This window comes from Mycetomoellerius zeteki, unplaced genomic scaffold, assembly GCF_001594055.1.
Source record: "Mycetomoellerius zeteki isolate Tzet28-1 unplaced genomic scaffold, Tzet1.0 scaffold51, whole genome shotgun sequence".
NCBI lineage: Eukaryota > Metazoa > Arthropoda > Insecta > Hymenoptera > Formicidae > Mycetomoellerius > Mycetomoellerius zeteki.
Window position 1 is genome coordinate 924726 of NW_017257512.1, and position 21556 is coordinate 946281.

Below are 21556 nucleotides of genomic sequence, written 5' to 3' on the forward strand. Positions count from 1 at the left end.
AAAATCCTTTTCCAGGATTAAAGTAGACATATTAATACGTGTTTGTGAGGTGGAGTTTGTGCCGAGAACGATACAAAATTTTTCTCAAGATTTCAATTTCGAAATTTTTTGTTCTCGGCATAAATTTCACCTCACAAACATGTATTAATGTGTATACTTTAATCCTCGAAAAGGATTTTCGAATCTGTGAAAGAGAAAAAAGTATTTGTTATACAAAAATTACGATTTAGTCGGTAATACAGACAGCTTTAGGATCCCCTTAATATACGATACCAACAGGTGACTTAATTCGATAATACTCTTATTAATTAAATTCGATAATTATTTAAGAATCAAGATGCTTACTACTTGGAAAACCTAAAAAACCTGGAATTTTCAGGGAATTCTTTTTTTTTACTCTTAAAGATCACGGAATTTTTATGAAATTTTTATCTGTATATTTGAGACAGTTTTCACAAAACTTTATATTTTTAAATTTATTTAAATTATGCCTATTTGAAAATACCATTTTTTAAATAAATTTTTAAGGAAAAGGATTTTCGAATCTGTGAAAGAGAGAAAAGGTATTTGTTATACAAAACTTACGATTTAATCGGTAATACAGACGGCTTTAGGATCCTCTTAAGACAATCGGAATTACGGATATGAAAGTGTATGTACGCGTTCCCGTAAGATGTCACCACTGCCATGGAATGTTGCAATTCTAAAAATATCCATTTGCTATTTGCGTCATTCGGCTGGGCTTAGGTTGAGTTAGGTGTCGTATCGACCGACCGGACCGACCTGTAGCGTTTGACAGGTGGTACACACCTTGTCATAGCATTGATAAAGGCCGATGTGCGGAAAACACTAACGCTCGAAAATGTTACAGAAACGTGTGTTTACGTGCTTCTTTGCGTTTGTGATTTTTTTTAAATTCACGTATTGTTATGATGTCAAAAGGTACTCGTTGCTAATGCCAAATGTGAAACCGAACACAGTAAGTATAATCTGTTAGTTTTTTTTGTTATAACATACGAATAACACATACATACATACATATATACGACTGCGTATATGACATAATATATATGTAATTATGTGATACCACATGGCTTTTGCGACACAAAAATAAAGCGTATAAACGTCAAATAAGTAACAGTCGATTTTTGCAAATACATTACATTTAACTTTAATTTAATTTCTAAGAAGATGTATTTAATAAGACCATTCACAGTGCTAATTTATAATATAATAATCTTTTAATTTTTAAACGTAATTTTTTTAAGAATAAAAATTGTATCTGACATTTTGTTTACAGCCTGAATTATATTTATGCACTCCAGTTAGGATAGACTATGGAAAAAATTATTATATTGTTGGTTTTGAACCAAATGCAACAATGGAAACAGCTCACCATATGCTTATCTATGGTTGCACCACACCAGGTAGCTCAAAACCAATTTGGAATTGTGGAGAAATGGCGAATGCTGGACATTTGGCAGATACCGCACCCGCTTGTAAAGAAGGAACTCAGGTAATATTAAGATCACCAAATATATTTTATGAATATATTTTAGATACTATTGAAGAAAAAATTCATCTGTTTATATAGATCATTTACGCATGGGCAAGAGATGCTCCTAAATTAGATCTACCAAAGGGAGTGGGCTTTAAAGTAGGCGGCGATTCTCCCATACAATATATTGTGTTACAAGTGCATTATGCATATATTGACCGCTTTAAAGATGGCAGGACAGATGACTCGGGTGTATTTCTGCATTATACAACGCAAATCATGGACAAACTAGCTGGAGTTATTTTGTTAGGAACAAGTGGAGTCATACCACCTAGGTCAACGGTACATATGGAATCATCTTGTCCTATAACAGAGAAGAAAACTATCTATCCATTCGCATATAGAACGCATACGCATTCGCTTGGAAAAGTCGTTTCCGGCTACGTAGTAAAGCCGAATGACGAGTGGATCGAACTTGGAAAGAGAGATCCACTGACTCCTCAGATGTTTTATCCCATTACCAACAGAGTTCCAATTACGTATGGTGATAAATTAGCTGCTCGTTGTACAATGCAAAGTACGCGAGATAGAACTACGTTTATAGGTGGAACGAACGAAGATGAAATGTGTAATATGTATATTATGTATTATGTCAAGGAAGGCACTCCGCTTGAACGGAAATATTGCTTCACTGCAGGGCCTCCTTTATATTATTGGAAACAAGATTTAAATAATATTCCTGACAAAGAGGCATCTACTTTATAATATGTTAAAGAGTGTCATTTGGCACAAATAGATCGATTCTGTATCATCATAGAGAATTAGACAAAATCTAAACGTTTTTCTGCAGATTACGTATTTGAATGCATTTGAATCTAATTCGTTAATGAGATAGGGCCCATATTTGGGGACCAAATCGTCCTAATATAATTTATGGCAGATCTTTTATAATAACTTATTTGTTTATTAATTATTATTTTTAATGTATCTTTTACCTATTCAGTTTATTCTATCGTTATTATTTATTAAATTTTAAAATAACTTGGAGCTGTTATCTCAGCAAAACGATTGTCTACCAGTTATCCAGCATACGCACAAATTATTCTAAATTAATTTCTAATCCAAATTAATTCCAAATTAATTTTATATCTTTTTAAGTGATTATAAATATTTTGTGAATATTGTAATCAGGGTACATATTGTACTTATTTTACGTAAATTTTTTAAGAACTCAATATCAATTTATATCTTAGAATATCTCTTGTTGTCAATTTTATAAATGTGACATATGATCGTTCAAATTATTATATTGCAATAATTTATTCTACAAATTGCTGATTGACTACATGTAATAATATATGTAATTCGTGATGAAAGAAAGCCTAAAAATTGTTCATTATAAACTTGCTTGTTGGCTAATCAATTATTGCATTGGACTTTGCAATATTCTATATAACTGTAAAAAAGTTTTAAATTTATATAACTTAATTTCAAATTTCATCATGTTTTACCTGATTAAAGTTATTGTGTGCATATATGTATATTAAAGCGCCATGCAGATGTGATATAAAAAGATAACGTTAACCTTAGACCTAGTTTCAATTACTATTTATTATTATACACATGTTTGAAAATATTTTGAAGAAATTATTGGAGGCATTGTTATGGCATATGCTATGTACATTCTTGTTTATTTTAACCAATTCATCGAGATATAGCAATATTTTAAAATTTGGGAACCACTCATATGACACATTCAAATAATTCTACGACTGATAAAAAAACACAATTGTTTATGATTTGTTAATCATAGTATATATGTATATATGTATATGTATGTGACGAGGATACTATTTTCAAAATCCTTATTCTTTCAATAACTTCTCTGGACTGTACATATACAATGCTCAGGAATCTCTACGCCTTCAGACTGTGTATGTTAAATAAAAAGATATAGATATAATTGTATTTAGCGCACTTTTTTCGCGATATCATTTACAGATAATATTTATTTTCGATAATGTATAAATGTGGCAACTGTCTCTGGAAAAAATCTAGTTGTGAGACATGTACATCAATAAATGACTTACGCCTAAGCAAAAGTTGTCTGATCTTTTTTCCGTATATTAAATAATAAAATTGATAATTTTATCTTTGTTAACAAAATGATGTTGCTAATAATTAAATGAATCACTAATTTAATTAATTGAATTTTTTTAAGTTACTGTAATAATTGGGTGACAAATGAGAGCAGTCAAAAATCTCATTACAATTGCTTTGAAGCATTTGACTGACCAATCAAAAAATGCTTTAAAACATTTTAGGAACAGACTTTCAAAATGCGTTTTATCCAAAATTTGTAATTTTCAGAAAACGAGAAAGAAAAAAACCACGCACATAAGAAAACTACGCACTTTACAGAAAATAACAATATGTTAATCAGTAGGATGTGAACTATTAAACAAAATTGCTTAACAATTGTTAAAAATGTTAAACAAATGCATTTTGTTTGTTTATAGTTAAAAAACATAATGCACTTTGAAATGTCTATGTTTTTCAGCAGACAAATTAATGATGAAAAAATACTTTCTGAACATCTCACAGTAGCTTATACTGTAAGTCATTCAACACTGAACACTACGTCATCTCTAAAAAAGGAAAGTTTGGACAAAACACATTTTGAAAGACTGCTTCTCATTTGTGTAGCATCACGTTCACTGTATCCAAAGCGAATAAAATTGATGAGACATCACAGTTTTGCATATATATAATATAAAATGTGTAAATATAGTGAAATTTAATTTGTAAATTCACTCACCAGCGTTGTACCCTACCTAAGTACGCTCTCTAGCTGCACCTGAAAAAATTAATAACATATTCCAATTAATTTTGAATTTCAAACTTCGACATTCTATTCACTTCATATGTTAATTACATATACTATCTAATCTTTTTATTTACAATAATTATTTCAAAAAATGTTTAACAAATATTTTTTACGTGAAGTGTAAATATATTTCTTAAAATAAATTTTCGAATACTTCAAGAAATTTTTTGCCAGTAACCGCAATCGTACAGATGTATTATAATTATTGTACATATTAATTTAAAAAGTGAATCTGAATAATCAAATTAATAACTTACCAGCTAGGGTATTGTAGTTTACTTCATCTCTTCGCAAGTTCCTCCTCAAAAAAGCCCGCATCAATGATCCCATTCAGGGCTGCGTTCGGACACATCGCCAGAGTGTATCGTTTTATCCTTGTTTAACATTGGGTGAATAACAAGGATAAAACGATAAGCGGGGACACTCGGGTGATGTTTCCAAACGCAGCCCAGGGTACCTATTATGGAACAAAGTCGGAATGGATTCCGATCGAAATTATTCAATTATTCCTTAGATTTCTATTGTGTTTTCTGGAGAAAACGGAATAATTTCGATCGGAATCCATTCCGACTTTGTTCCATGATAGGTACTCAGGAAAGGATGAACACCGGATACGGATGCTTCACCACGAACAACTTCAAAACTTGATTCGCGCGCTTTATCATCGAAGGAACGCGACTCACGTCAATGTTGCAATGTCGAAAAGAATCACCCTCGTTCTGCGACGTAGCAGATTTCCGTAGCAGATTATTTCCGTTAAGCGTATACGTACAACGATCTGTTTCTTCGACACTTCACGTCTTTAACGTCGATCGTGTCCCGACGAGTCCGAAAAGAACGCACGACTCGATATTGCGCGCCCAAAGCAGAGACCGGCACTCACTCGGACTGCATTCGGAAATATCATCCAGGTGACTCCGTGTATCAACTTATCTTTGTTTAACAATGAGTGAATATAATAAGGATAAAACAATATACGGGGGCACTCGAATAATGTTTCCGAACGCAGCCCTTCTCGCATTCGTTTTGATGTTTATATCATGGCACGATCTCGATTATATATGACGAACTCGCGGCAGTCATACACTCGTCACTTTAATCGACACTCCCGACATAAATTCGCACTCATAACATGTTTCCGACCGATAAATTCGCGATTAATCACGGAGTAACTACCTTCTCCGAAGAACTGAATGAGCCGCCGAACTGTCATGGGTCATGGCGACTGGTGTCAAGAGGTATGTTCTTTATTCCTGCACTGTTCTGAACTGGTGCACACGGTGCAGGAATAAAGAACAGACCTAAGATGCCTTTACATGCGAGCGTCAAGTATCAAGCGTCAGAGCATGCGCAGTGACATATTAAATAATTTTACTGAAATGCATTGGATTCAATTACATTGCTGATAGAGGAATCTTATAGATTACATTACATAATGTAAATAAATGTAAATTTTAAGTATTATATATGTCAGAACATAGTAGCAGAGAGAAATCTGTGAGAGGACGTGAGAGGAGGGCCTTTTTCCTGTAACCGCAAAATGCCGCCGCGCACTATTACCCTCTGAAGAAGTGAATGTAAACTACACAACAATATCCATTTTTTTGCGGTGCTCCTGATAGAAATCGCTGAAATAGCTAAAATCTATCAAATTAATATTCAGATTTTCCTCTGCCTGTATTCACAGTCAGATCTTATATTTAAGATCGTCTTAAGACAGTCTTAAGATGCTATGAACCAATCAGAAAGCCATATTAGCATCTTGGAACATTATTTATTTAAGATGGTCTTAAAATAAGAACAGACTATGAATACCGACCTTAATGCCTATTGCACACAGGATACGATGAGAGATCAGCGACGAGTAATATCTAATAAAAACTCCGCTTTGTATCGTCACGTGCAAAAAAGCAGAGCTTTTGTCATACTGTGAGATTGAGACCTTAGGCATTAGTTCCACCAGCATATATAAAATATTGCATGATCAATTAGCCGTGAAAAAGATTTGTTCTCGTTGGATCCCACATAATCTGACAAAATCTCAAAAAGATGCTCGTGTCGATTGGTGCAAAGAAGTGATTCGAACGCATGCAAAAGTGTATAGATCATAAAGGAGAATATTTTGAAAAACAATAAAGTCATTTTCAATGACAAATCACTGTTTTTTTATTATTAGGCTCAAAATATAAATAGTGCCCCTCGTATTATTCTATTTAGTCGAAATTGTTTCATAATTTAAAATAAATTCTGCATTTATCTTCATTTAAAGAATATATGACATATTATTAATTTTTATTTAATTGTAAATCACCAAATAGAGCAATAAAAATTGAGATATGTTGGGATGTCAAAAAAATTTCACGTGAGCAGTTATGTAAAAAAATCACGCTAGTAAAAACCTCTTTTTACTTCTTGCCTTTTGTCAGCACATTGCAATTGATACGAAATATTTGAAATTATAAAATAAATGTCATATATGTATCACAATATAATTATGATATCACATTAAACGACTCGCGCCGCTAAAACAAGAGATATCAGAAATTTTTCATTAATTTCGCGACGAAATACTAATTGGATTATAATTTATTTCACATAATATAAAAAATCGAAATTATTAATATATGAATATGTATACGGGGCTCGGTCGTATTTAAAAGATAAAAAATTAATGCGACACCCGGAGCGATTCATAACGCAACCATCTCCCTCCAAGGTCGCCAAGCGAATGCCGAAATGATGACGTAGTCAACCACCGTGCCGCGCGACGCCCCACTCCTCGCTGTTCGCCTGGCGCTTCCCTTCGCTATTCACTGTTCGGATATCCAACTGTCGCGTATGAAAAAATATTCACGGTTTATTCAATTAAAACATAATTAGTTTTAAACATAATTAGTAATTATTCGCGTGGGTGATATTTCTGATATTTCAACATTATGTCTCAATTTTCGTTATTCTTTTTAATGATTCATATTTAAATAAAGGTTGATAATATATTCTATATATTCTTTATATAAAGATATATGCAAATTTTCTTAATATTGCGAAACAATTTGCGCTAAATACAGCTTTGGCTAAAAGTATTAAATATTTTGTTAGTCATTATTTAATTTTTCAGCTAAAAAATTAATTTATGACACTACTATTGCTGCAAATTACTCTGTATTTCAAAAATTCTTTAAACTTATGTATAATGCCGATCATGACTTGGTAAAATAACTCTTACAACTTATTTAAAAGAAAAAATATAAAACAGTTACCGAAAACTCTTATTTAAAATATTAAATAAGAAATGAATCAGAAGTGTTATTTAAAATAATGAATACTAAATAACTCTTTTATTTTTAGAATAAGACACGAATGACAGAATTTAGTAACTCAAAAATAATAAGAAAACAGCAAGTTGTTTGTTTTCCTTAGTGATATATAAAAAGATATAAACAGGGTTAAAGTAATAAACTATGAATGTGCTGAATTGTGCAATTCTCTAATGAGTATTTATTTTGGATATCATAATAAAGTATCTCTGCAAAGCTCACTAATTGTAAAACTGTTTATGTAACTAATCTAGTCGAAGTAGCATGTCAAAAATTATTGCAATATCTTAATTAATCATTATATCTTAATTAATTACATTAATTACATAAGCCACTCTTAACATATAAATATTATTGTATATATGTACATGCATATACGGTTTTTTTACACATTTTTTTGGACGAAACTGCATTGAACTTGTAACGATCGATGTTTCTCAAATGAACCTCGTCATGAGATCCTTACGATTTGACTAAATAAGATTACGAAGCTTCTGGTCGCATGTTTCTTTATACTAATTAAGTAGATCCAGGACAAAAGGGCTGTTCCGAAACAATTCTTTTTCATAACGATAATTTTATATCAGAATTTGGTTTTCATGATGCTGGATCACATCTCGGGAAAACGCCTGGAAATCACTGGTGTAATTGACGTCATTAGTTACGCTATAGACATCGATTAGGTCGATTTGAGGACACGACAGACTCTTCGCCGAACAGTGTTGCTAATTCGCTGATAGAAGAAATCTCAAAATTAGCCGTCAAAAATCTCTAGAAATCTCTAGTTTTTCACCAAAAAACTTAAAAATCTCCAATTTTTCAATTTTATTGAGAAATTAACAAATAATAATGAAATTGTGATGAAAGGCTACTTTCCGTTATTCACTACAAGTATCGAAAATTTATAATTCACGTTACGTGTACCATAAATCTTCAGTACTGGTAGTGAATAATACAATATAATAGAACGCAGCTTTAATAGCATTTGCATTAAAAGGTTGTGTCCCGATATTTATTGGCTACGTTCAGCAGAAAAAGCAGCTTTGCAACTGTTGTAAAATTCTTCAATATGATTGGTTTATACGTTTAGATCTGTAAGGAATCAAAAGCAAGAACCAATCGTATTGAAGAATTTTACAACAGTTGCAAAGCTGCTTTATGCGTTCAGCAGAACGTTTGTTTTGCAACTGTTGGAAGTTTCCTTCGCGCTAATTGGATCATACTTTTAGATCTAGAAGAATGGTCCTATCTCAGCAGACAATCATAAAACGGTTGCAAAACTGTTGAGTCTGCTGAACGCAGCCATTGTCAATAAACAGGGCTGACATGTGTTTGAAATACTTTCATTTGAAAAACAGTATTAGTAAGACAAATATTATATATTTTGTTTTGTGTTTGTTCGGAGTACATAAAAATATTTTGTATTTTGTGTTTCATGGAAGCATAAAAAAGTATTTTGTATTTTGTATTTCAAATACTAACATTGACAATCAACCTTATTATTTTCAATTACATAAAATACAAAAATCTTTCAACCTTTCGATTTTAAATACAAAAATACGTAATACTTTTATATGATTCGCTGAAATAAAAAATACAAAAAAATACGCTTGTATTGCAAATAATGTGTTTTAAATAAAAGTATTTCAAATACATGTCAGCCCTGTCAATAGATAACCTGTAGCTGCGTCAAGTACATACACTATAAATTTTCAGTACTGGCAGTGTATATCGGGACACGGCCAGGAACGAGCTTGAAATATTCTAGAATTCTCCAAATATTTTTCAAAAATCACCAGAGTTTCGACATGTCGCAAACTTGTAATAAAAGTCTCTGTAGGCTATAAAAAATCTCCAAATTAGCGAGAAAATTGCTAAATTGACAATACTGTTGCCGAGAAATATCGAATCAGTCGTATCTATATAACGACGTATAACGACGTAGTTTATCTCTTGTTGATGTATATATCGCGAATTTGGTCCGTCAGCCACTCGATCGCCGGCTGCAGGCCCTCGCCAGTTAATGCATTCGTCGCCCGTATATGCCAGGGTTTATTTTGTATTCGCTCGAGTCCCAGTCCAGCGACTAATTTTACGGTGGTCAAAGAATCGGGCAGGTCCATCTTGTTCGCCAGGAAGAGAATGGGTATCTTGCGTCCTGAAAAGTTTACTTCTGCTTTCAAGTCTCTTACTTAAGAAATTACGTGTGAAATACGAACATTCGAAAGAATCTAGATTCTAGATCTTCTAACTGATCGTCTATTTCTGTGTTAAACGAGCACTTGCTATTAGAATTTTATCATCTACTATGAAAACCGTACCTGCAACATCGGGATGCTGCAGAAGCATGTCCAGTTCTTCCTTTACAACAACCAGTCGCAGTTTATCGCTGCTGTCAATTATGAAGATGATCCCGTGGCAATCTTTGTAATAATGCTCCCACAATGATCTATGACGATCATGACCCGACATATCGAACGCGGTGAAATTGACATTTTTAACTGAAACAATAATTTCGACTTAATCGCACCAATGAAATAAAAGCAAAGCCCTAATATAAAGTATATATACTATGGGGATTATATATTATTATTATTATACATATATTATATATGTATGTATATCACAATTTGTACAATTTTATGTTCAATTCCTTATTTCGTGTCTGTGGTTTGAATAAGAAAAATATTTATATTTTCTTTTCCCGGCAGAGTTTATGCAGAGTAACTTAACAATTAAAATTTTTTGTTGTTTACTTATCAGTTAAGTCTGTTTCCACTGATAGCAATTTAACTTTAATCTTGATTCTATCAGACATCTTTTTAGTAGACGTCTTATCTCTAAAAACTATCTTTTAGATATCTTATATAATATAACATGCGATATCTGGGATGCTTCATTTTCTTCTTACAAGGGAAGTTTCACAATTGTCCGGAACCGATTTGATTCTCCATGAAGTATGTTGTTAAACACGAAAATCTAAGAGAGAGAGAGACACATATTTTTTTATACGTGCGCTAACTCATGTTTAAGGGTTAAATTAAAAAAATTTTTTTGTTAACAATTGTTAAACAAAAAAATTAAAAAATTTTTTTTCTTTACAACATTGAAGTACTCTTGAAACAGTACAACTTTTGTTTAAAAAATTTTTTTTCACATCTTTTATACTTCTGACGGTATTCGGCTCGAAATAGAAATACCGTTTTTTTTTTTTCAAAAGGGTGTTTCACCCCTTAAATATGAGTTAGCGCACGTATAAAAAAATACGTGTCTCTTAGATTTTCGTGTTTAACAACATATTTCATGGAGAATCAAATCGGTTTCGGACAGTTGTGAAATTTCCCTTGTTAGTTTTAAGAATTAGAAAAAGGTGAAGAGTAAGTTGAACCGACATTAAGGTCCAGTTCCACAACTCACGGTTAACTCTTAACCGAGATTCAACTTATTCATTGTCTCTTTCCAATTCTAGAATTAGAAAGAGATGAGAAACAAATTGAACCTCGATTAAGAGTTAACCGTGAGTTGTGGAACTGGGCCTAAATGTAATCTATATTGGCGAAAATGGGGATCAGAAACCAAGAGACAACTCCAGTTTTTATAAATTTTTTAGCTTTAATACTGGAATACATGATTGATTTAATCAATTTTTTATCTACTTATTATTTATGGAATTGATTAGCTTGACATAACAATGTCTATACAAATAAATAAAAAACTATTGAACTTTTTAAAAAAGAATTGAATTTTATAAATAAATCCATAGATGTCTGTAATATTTTGTTTAAAATAGACGTCGATAAAAATTAATCTTTTAATCATTAACCGAAGTTTGATCAAAATCATCTTTAATCACCAATTGCATTAGAGTTTAGTAAAATTCGCCTTAAAAATAGCAGAAACACCAATGCGCCATCTGAAGAGGAAAGTAGAGCAGTCGAGATATGAAAATAATTGAAAGCAACGAATAATTTTGGCACGAATTCGTTTGATTTTGTTTCTGTTGCAAGTGACATAACGATTGTTAGAAACGAAAATGGAAACGCAAAGTTCCACGAGCGGTTCGAATAACGACAATATGAATATCGACCCGGCAAACAAAGGTGCGTGAACTGTTCATCACAAACCATCACAAACGAAGATCCTAACCCCACTAAAGCCACGAGGAAGTTAACCTATTTCTGGTTTTTAGATGCGATAGTCGCAGAAAAGACGAAACTGCACCAAGAGATAAAAGAGCTGAGAAGCATCATCAAGCAGTGTGAACAGAGTCTGCAAACTCGCTTTAAAGACATAGAGGATCATGTAACCAAGAAACCGTTGCAAAACTTGGAGACTTTCTTGACTTTTAATAAAATACTGAATGTCCAGGTTGATCTGAAGAACGATCTGTATAGATTCGCTGGTTTTCGTTGCGTTAAATTTCGGAAAAATGAGTCTATATTTAATTTTACGTCAACAAATGAAAAGCAAAAGGACAATACTCAAGCAGTACAGATTCTTGTTAAGGATGGAAAAGGCAAACTGGGGAAATGGGTAATGCCAGTGTCAATCGACATAAATAATATATTATCCAAAACGCCAATTGACAAATTAAAAAATTTATCTGCCTTTATAAAGAGCTGCAAGCACAATGTTGATTGTTATACTGTACGACAAGAGCAGTTCCTGTCGCTAAAGGTATATTTTCATCTTATTAAAATGATAATATATATGTAGAATAAATTACTTTTGAGCTATAATACAAATATTTTTTTTAGGAACGTATGTCACGTATGAAGCATTGTACTTTGCAATCTGATATGGGATTTAAGCAAATCAGTTTGGAATTGTATGGTGTACACAACAGTGAAAATGATAGCTATATGAACTTGATAATACATTTGCTGTATCATTCTGACACTACAAGACCTCATAAAGTTGAGATTAATACAATAAACGGAAACAAATTAAATGATGACATCAAACAGAAATTAAAGACATACTTTAAGCAATTTAAAATATCAGACCTGCAAACAGCTTTTGACGAGATTCTATCAGAGAATAACTCTACATTTACATGGATGCAAGAAGATGACACTGAAAGTCCATTAGAGCTGAATGTATGGCATTTAGATATAAAAATATTTGAAAGATTTTGGTTCATGATTAAGAAATATTTTAACAATTTTATTTTTAGGATACTAGCAACTCTGATGAGGAAGACTTCTTAGTCCAGCTACAATCAGAACAAACGAGATCATTCAGAAAATTGCAGAAAAAACGTCAATTACAGAAGAAGTGGAGTGAAAGAAAAAGGCAAAAAACTACCACTGAAAATACTAAATTATCAGAAGATAGTTCAGAAGATAATCAAGAAACTAATCATCCAAATGCAAAAAAAGCACGCACTAAACGTCCACAGCGAATTTCGATAAAGAAAAAGAAAGCAGAGAAGGCTACTTCTGTCTTAAAACAAAAGAAAATTAATAAAAATCCAATAGAAACAACTCTATTCGACAAACCTAAGGTTAAATTGAAACAAACGAAATTGAATTTCCAAACTCAAATGGCTACGACTTCTAATGCAAATCAAATATCTTCATCTGAATCAAAACTAAGTAATAAACCAGACAGCAAACAGTCAAAGACCTCTAAACTAATCACCAGTACACCACTATGTCGCAAAGATGAAATTAGAAATGTACCCTTGTCACCTACTCTGGAAATTAATAATATTACACGTATTGATACGACAAAGAAAACGGCAATTAGATTAGATTACTCCAAAGATAGTAATGAATTAGGAATTAAGACTCCAGAAAAGAAGACACCAGAAAAGGTTGATCGATTATTACGAAGTAGTACAAAGTCTCTTAGATCATCAAAGGTTTTGAATACGACTCAACGTCGTACTAGAAGTATGAAAAATTAAAAATGTATGTTTAAAAAATAAATAAATATTTAAGATACATAAATATATTAAAAATATCGAAGTATGTCAATTACAAAAAAAATAGATATAATTTCTTTACATCTCAAATATGCATTTTATAAATGTTTATACATTTTATTAACAATTTTTTATGTAGCGTCATCCTCCATTCTATATCATATTGTAAAATAAGTGGCCAATGCTGTGATTTTAAGATTGTGCAGGTGCAATAGTGGACGCGTGAAGATAGCGTTGAAAGCAACAGAATCTCACACTTTTGACACTTCGTCGCTTTTCGCTATTTAACTTACATGCGAATTTTTCGACATTAAACCCGACAGTGGGCACTATGTCTATGCAACGGTCATCCTCGCGTTTGAAATTATTTATGACCGTTGACTTACCACTGTTGTTAAGGCCCACTACTAAAACGTTTACTTCTTTTTTCCTAAGACCTAAAAGGTTCGCTAAACGATCGAATAACCCCATTTTCTTGGCGTTGTAAGTTTCCTCACATTTATTGAACATCAATAATCACCCCCACCCCTGCCGTTTACGTTATTGCGGATTAGAGTAGAGCTAGAACAATTCAATCCCTTCCGATGTTTTGCCTGCATCAATAGGGAATTTACGCTAATATTTACGTTTTTAGGGGTCTCTGATGTGTTCTTAATTGAAGACAAAAGACAGTGTTTTTAATAATTAGGTCATTTACATTTGACATTATGAATTCCTTTATTTTTAAAATAAAAAATGTAACTAAACGATACTTAATTGCTAGAAATTTTTTTGAGAGCATTGTTACCAGTCTGGGGGATTTCATCCATAAGCGTGGTCGGATTCCCACCTGAGTGCTCTCCGGGTGTCATGTCATCTTTATTTAACGTTCGGTAAGTAACAAGAATGGAATAATACCTGGGTGGCACTCGGGTAGGAATCTGAACACATGGTGGAAATATACACTACGCGCATAAATTAAAGCATCACCTCTCACACCTTCGAAAAATGGGTAAACTTCAAAGAAGTATAACTTCTACAAAAATGGTCAAAATGAGATTTTAAAAAAAGCATTTTGTAGCTTGAAATCTCTACTTTCCAAATCTGTATAATGAAATAACGATTCGGCTGATTTTTACGGAACTACATGATTATAAAGAAAGATCCGTAAAATCTCAAAATTTTTTGTAAACTTTGCACAGTTTCATGCCGTGAATGAGAAGTCGGACACAAATACAATTCACAGCTTTCGAAAGCGTGATCCTTTACCTTCAATTTACTTTTTTTTTACCTCTGTACGATTTTTTTTTACCGAGTTATTCAACATTGAAGTGAAAAAATGGTCCCTTTGACTTTGACTGCTCATAAAAGACGAACTGAGTGACGTACAGCATTTTTTGAACAAGCAAAAAAAAGTTCAAAGTTTTCTCTTTAAGATGCTTTTATCAATTTTTAGACACAGATAAGCTTTTTATGTAAAAACTTAAGTGAAAGATAAAGTTGAAAATTGAGACAATTACCTGTTTCTATTCAACTCGATCTATTCTGATCAAAAAGAGAGAGAAACCCTATGATATTAACGTAATTTTACACTTTAGGGTCTACTGATTTCAACGAGACTCATGCCTGGTTTATGCTTCGGTCTTAATCCTAAAATCCTAAAATTTAACCAATGGAATACAGATTTCAGTTAGGACCAATTAAGACTAGCAGACCTATTGGCTGAATTTTAGGATTTTAGGGTTAGCCTAAAGACCGAAGCATAAACCAGGCATCATACAAAACAGTTGCGACATTTTCCGGATAACGCTAATGCCAGCGGTGTGATCACATGCTGCGATATAAGCAAGCACGAACCCGTGTCCCGTGTGACTTGGTAGTTAGAAGCGTTGCCGATTATACTCTGACCTTTTCGCACTTGTTCAGAGTATAGTCGGCACGCTTCTAACTACCAAGTCACACGGACACGGGCTCGTGCTTGTTGCTACCGGTTGCGCCAGGCCGTCGACCGGTGGCGCTGATCGCGTGCTGCAAGCGGCCCGAAATTCGCATCACTGGGTGCATTCAGCAGAACGTTTGTTTTGCAACTGTTGGAAGTTTCCTTCGCGCTAATTGGATCATACTTTTAGATCTAGAAGAATACGTCAATAGCAGCGAACGCTCACTCAACTGTTGAGTCCGCTGAATGCAGCCAATGGCTGCGTTCAGCAGACTCAACAGGTTTGCAACCGTTTTATGATTGTCTGCTGAGATAGGACCATTCTTCTAGATCTAAAAGTATGATCCAATTAGCGCGAAGGAAACTTCCAACAGTTGCAAAACAAACGTTCTGCTGAACGCAGCCATTGGCTGCATTCAGCGGACTCAACAGTTGAGTGAGCGCTCGCTGTTATTGGTGTATTCTTTTAGATCATCCAATCATAATTTTAGATCTAGAAGAATGGTCCTATCTCAGCAGACAATCATAAAACGGTTGCAAACCTGTTGAGTCTGCTGAACGCAGCCACTGTTTCCACCATGCAACATATCTCGTGCATTCGTTTACGCAGCGGTTGGCGCAGAAGTATTATTTTAGCCTTGTTGTTCACCAAATGTTAAACAAGGATTAAATGATACTCTCTGCGCTAACCGCTGCGTAAACGAATGTAAACATCATGTTATATGCGCCGACCCTGGATTTTGCATCACTAGGCATATTTGATTGGTTCACCGTTCCCCACTATTTTTATACTACTGCGCATCCATCAGATTGTTTCACCTTATATATTTCCACCATGGCTGAACATAGCTCTCATTAGCTCTCATGTTCGAACTTCAACTTCTAGGGCACATGTTTTACGTTTTGCATGTAAAGTTCAAAGAAATATATATATATATATATAGACGTGTCAATGCTTAATTCGGATAGATAAATACATTACATTAGGACGATTACTTTTGTTGTATTTATACTACTTTTTTGTATATACGATCAGTTGAGCAAAACAAATCAAGATGGTAAGTTTTAATACGTATTTACAAAACATCTTATTGCTATATATATTTTTTTAAATTTCCACCGACTGTTCAATTCACCCTGAGGATTATATAGTACACAATGTTTTTGAACTATTAAATTGAAATTTGTATTCCTTAATTCCTGGTATACGAGATTTTTTAATGTTATAATTCATAGTCTCTAAACTTAACCTCAATCTTTCATCAAAGTAAGTTACTCCACCTGCTGACTACTAGGCTATGGTTGATTCACACTCACAACGCTCGTGAACATTATTTATCTTTATTTAACAAGGACGAAGTGATTTCCAGAATATTGTGAGTGTGAATTAAATCTCAGCAATAGTTGACCACATTCACATATAGCCATACGTCACTTATTTATTTTTTTAGAGTACTAATAGCTTAATAATTATTTCACATCTCTGAAATAACAATGTAATTGCAGCCAAAGGGAAAAACAAAAAAGTTTATTGACAAGAAGAATTCTGTTACATTCCACTTGGTTCATCGTTCACAAAAAGATCCATTAGTGGCAGATGAAACAGCACCACAAAGAGTCCTAGTTCCAGTTGCTGATACACAAGCGGCAAAAACAGAGAAGAAATCATTAGACAGTGAAACACGCAAAAAGGAGCAGCATAAATATGGGATTTACTTTGACGATGACTATAATTATTTACAACATCTTAAAGATGTCAATACATTGTCAGTGGAATGGGAACGCGTCGAGAACACGAATAATTCCAAATGCGACAAGAGTGCTCCAAAAATTAACTTACCATCTTCGGTGTTTCAATCAAATGTCGAGGAAAAAGTTGGTATGCTTAATAAAGCAGCACCAGTTTCCGGGCCACGATTAGATTTAGACCCGGATGTAGTCGCTGCAATGGATGATGATTTTGATTTTGATGATCCTGAAAATCAGTTAGAAGATAATTTCATAGAATTAGCTAATGCTGGAAATTGCGACAGCGAGGATTCTGACAGAGAATATGGTAAATTTATTAAAGTATGTGATAATATCATACACATTCACTTAATCTTACTATAATTTTGTACTTTTAGAATATGAATTAAACGAACCAAAAAATAAATATAGTGAATCAGATGTCTCATCTGATGGTTACATGGATTTATCCAATGAGGAGGCAGATGAAGTATGTAGTTTGAATGGACCTCAATATACTTTTAAGGATGAAGAAACGAAATCAAGGTTTACAGAATATTCTATGAGTAGTAGCGTGATGAGGAGGAACAAACAACTTACATTGCTGGATGACAAATTTGAAAAGGTTTATATTATAGATTTATTTTTTCAAACATGACATTGTACGTTCTTATCTTGTTTATTATACAGATGTATGCTGGATACGATGAAAATGAAATTGGTGCTTTAGATTGCGACGAAATAGAAGGATATATAACGTATGACTCTGATCTTGTTATGCAATATGCTGCTGAATTTGAAAAGAAGCAAAGAGAAGACGTAAGTATTATGTAAAAGTGTAATAAAAAATATACTATTTTCCCTAACATTTGTAGACGGAAAATATCACGGAACTTATGAAAGACAGAATGAAGATTGTGGAACCAGAATATTCGAGTTCAGAAGATGAACATTTTGAAAAACTTCTTGTTACTGCTCGTGGAAGGGATAAATGGGACTGTGAAAGTATTCTTAGCACATATAGTAACATTTATAATCATCCTAAATTAATATCAGAACCTCCTAAGGTAAATTATTAATCAATGTTATTAAAAAATATATTCATTCTAGTAATAAATATAAATATATGTATAATTTAATTATATATTAGTCTTGCCGGGAACAAATGTTATATAATTATATATGAAACATTTTTTCGCGGGTTGATACTACACTTATTGATTTTATATGTTTTTTTGTTTCTTTATAATAGCGATCAAAGAAAATTGAAATAGATCGAAAATCTGGTATTCCGAAAAATGTATTAGGCAATACTGGAAAATTAACAGCTGAAACTTTGGCCCAATTTGATATGGAAAATAATGTGCCAAAAGGCCTACAATCCGTAGCGGAAAGTAGGAAATCTACCTTAAGCATTCTAAGTATAAGACCCAAAGAGGAAACTCCTGACGGAAGAAAAGAAAGAAAGAAGCTGCTCAAAGAATACAGAAAAGTAATTTTATTAAACATTTACTGTGGTTGGGTTGATCAAATTTTATATATAACATGATTTCTGAAATTTCTTCAATTTTAGGAAAGAAGGATAGAGCGAAAGGCAAACACCGAAGCATTTAAAGAAGAAAAGAAACGCCAAGAGAAGATTCGATTGAATAACAAACAAAACATTCAAGGAACTCGTATAGTATAAAATTGTCAAAATAATATGTTTTGCAACTACGATTGTGTCTCAGGTTGCAGATTTAACAACTTTGATTTTATGTATAAAAGATACGCATTGTATATTAAAAACGTTTTTCTGGTAGGTTAAATATATCTATATTATATAGAAATATTTTATTTAAAAAGTAATTTTCTACATATAAGAAATATATTATATATGTATGTGACATTTATAAATCATTGTATCAACTATGTATGTTTATCAATTTTCATTAAAACCTTTCAATTCTATTGTTAAATCTATCTTCTAATTTTTAAATTGAGCAAAAAAAGATAAGGAAAGCTCTTGAAAAGAACAGTTAAAATTTACTTGTATGAATTCACGAGTCTTGATGGGCTATTCGCTATTTTTATTTGAGAAGAAACAGTGCAAGAATCAAAATTATAAAATAATGTACTATTATTTTCAATTGAGAAACCAGGATGTAATAATAATAATAATAACAATAACATTATTATAATTATAATAATTATAATTCTTACACTGCGACTTCTCAATAGAAAATAGCGAATAGCTTATCAAGACTTATTATTATTATTATTTATAAGTATCATTATTATTGTTATTAATTTTTATACCGTATGAGAAACTGAAAACATACTCATGCGTAGAAGAGCAATCAAATGATACCAAATGATATGGAAAGTGGAATGGAACCACGTGAGCGAGCACGAGATAAGGAGCGCCGTCGTTTAAGGCGGGGCAGAGGACGGAAGCTCCAAAGTCATATGATCGATTCGTGACAAAGCTCGCCGTTCCCGACTCGCAAAGATGGCCAGCCAGACGCAGGGAATTCAGCAGCTTCTGGCTGCCGAAAAACGCGCTGCCGAGAAAGTCTCGGATGCCAGGAAACGTAAGTGCACTCGTCGCCAAAATATTTCGGGAGAGGAAGAAAAAAATACGTGCTGCGACGCGGATGTGCTAACTGTGATTACCGTAACCTTTTGGTCACGACGTTGACTCTTTTTCTGAAATTGACGCGTCGTGTGATGAATTTTTGACCTTTTTTCCTAAGCCGCGAAATTTATGGAGAAATCAGTTTTAATTGTATTGTCCAGTGATTCGCGAAATTACACTTGATAGGGAGAACATTTTAGCTAACCTACATGCGATTTATTTTTGTTATCATTAATCATACTCTTCCATATTTACACGAATTTATTGAATATTGTGTTTATTGAATGTTATTTAGCTGTGTCTAACTTTGTTTAACAGAGTTCCGAGTCTTCTTTGATCTTTTGATTAATTATGTAGATGTTCTGACTTAATGGTTGAGTTTAAGAATTTGTTCTATACATTAACACTGATAAAATAACTAACATTCTATACATTAACATTGATAAAATAATGTTAAGATAAAATTGAATCAGAATGTATTTTGTGTAGGGATCTGGAAAAAAATCTGGAGTTTATCATTGTAATCTCTCTTTTACTTTTATAGGTAAGGCACGTCGTCTGAAACAGGCCAAAGAGGAAGCCCAGGACGAGATTGAGAAATATCGACAGGAACGAGAAAAACAGTTCCGTGACTTTGAGGCCAAGGTAAGTATCGTTTCCTTTATATTGAGATTTTTATTGTTAAGTTTAAATTTCAATATTCAAGTTGACATAATAATGATAATAATATTACTCGTAGCACATGGGTTCAAAAGAGGATGTAGCTGCGCGTATCGAGGCAGATACGCGACTTAAGATAGAAGAAATGAATCAGACCGTTGCTGTGCACAAAAATATGGTAAGTTCGTTACGTGTAAATTTAATCGATAGATTACAGACAGATATATGAGAAACTACAATATCGACTCTCTATGTAATTTAGGTCATGCTTAAAATCTTGGACTTGGTGTACGATATCAAGCCGGAACTGCACAAAAATTACCGCATTGAGGTCTAATCCACAAAAATCGCATCTAATATAGCTATAAATATGATACGTCTTACGCTCTATAAATATATATTAAATATTACTGTTCACCATATCTCAATATGTATTTATCGCTGTTATATCGTATGACATGTTATATTTTACCTGAGAAACTGTATGCAATGTAGCTGTAGGCAGTGATACTCAAACTACTACTAGAATTCTTTTCTCCCGCAGTTGCTACACGACAATAAATGTAATCGTATTGTTATTACCGCTGAGCTTTTCACTGGCACATATTCGGACAGTTTGAGAATTGCTGTAATGTAGCATCGTAACAAAGAGAAAAAAAAAGTAACGTGGATTCAACAGAGTACCTCGACCTGATGCGTCAAGGCCTAGACACATCGGGATGATGTACGATTGTTAAAATAGGTACGATTAATGCGATTTAGGGTGATGGTAACGAATTGTATATGTCGTTCAGTGTACGCCATTAGATGTCATTCCATGATTCTGTTACATCGAGGACGTGCTATCAGATTTTTCCCTACATCACGGACATGCTCCCAGTCGACGGTGGACCACGCGACGATGTAGCAATATTCAGACTTCTCATCTTTTAGCGGGAACGTTTCAAATCTCTGTTAATCTTGCGAGATGGGCAGCTTTGCCTTACATGTATATCCTTGTCT

General features: G+C 33.1%; 5 protein-coding genes across 5 annotated transcripts; 4 read left to right on the top strand and 1 right to left on the bottom strand.

Moving 5' to 3' along the window:
• Window positions 1-765: 765 nt before the first annotated feature.
• Phm (Peptidylglycine-alpha-hydroxylating monooxygenase) lies at window positions 766-2487 on the top strand. The gene is made up of 3 exons (XM_018455746.1): window positions 766-979; window positions 1301-1516; window positions 1595-2487. Exons 1-3 carry the CDS (start codon window positions 863-865, stop codon window positions 2261-2263), a joined length of 1002 nt encoding a protein of 333 aa, XP_018311248.1. The 5' UTR covers window positions 766-862; the 3' UTR covers window positions 2264-2487.
• A 7161-nt stretch (window positions 2488-9648) lies between these two features.
• Window positions 9649-10174, bottom strand: Arl6 (ADP ribosylation factor-like 6). The gene is made up of 2 exons (XM_018455722.1): window positions 10024-10174; window positions 9649-9893 (listed from the first exon to the last, which is right to left on the bottom strand). The coding sequence occupies exons 1-2, from the start codon at window positions 10172-10174 to the stop codon at window positions 9649-9651; spliced, it is 396 nt and encodes a 131-aa protein (XP_018311224.1).
• A 1458-nt stretch (window positions 10175-11632) lies between these two features.
• LOC108727567 (uncharacterized) lies at window positions 11633-13613 on the top strand. The gene is made up of 4 exons (XM_018455723.1): window positions 11633-11802; window positions 11892-12379; window positions 12460-12801; window positions 12879-13613. Exons 1-4 carry the CDS (start codon window positions 11736-11738, stop codon window positions 13611-13613), a joined length of 1632 nt encoding a protein of 543 aa, XP_018311225.1. The 5' UTR covers window positions 11633-11735.
• A 2910-nt stretch (window positions 13614-16523) lies between these two features.
• LTV1 (LTV1 ribosome biogenesis factor) lies at window positions 16524-19043 on the top strand. Its single transcript, XM_018455745.1, has 7 exons — window positions 16524-16607; window positions 17056-17605; window positions 17676-17902; window positions 17968-18096; window positions 18153-18344; window positions 18530-18769; window positions 18851-19043. Exons 1-7 carry the CDS (start codon window positions 16605-16607, stop codon window positions 18962-18964), a joined length of 1455 nt encoding a protein of 484 aa, XP_018311247.1. The 5' UTR covers window positions 16524-16604; the 3' UTR covers window positions 18965-19043.
• A 635-nt stretch (window positions 19044-19678) lies between these two features.
• On the top strand, window positions 19679-21215 carry Vha13 (V-type proton ATPase subunit Vha13). The gene is made up of 4 exons (XM_018455740.1): window positions 19679-19850; window positions 20439-20539; window positions 20634-20732; window positions 20817-21215. Exons 1-4 carry the CDS (start codon window positions 19769-19771, stop codon window positions 20889-20891), a joined length of 357 nt encoding a protein of 118 aa, XP_018311242.1. The 5' UTR covers window positions 19679-19768; the 3' UTR covers window positions 20892-21215.
• The last annotated feature ends 341 nt before the right edge of the window (window positions 21216-21556 follow it).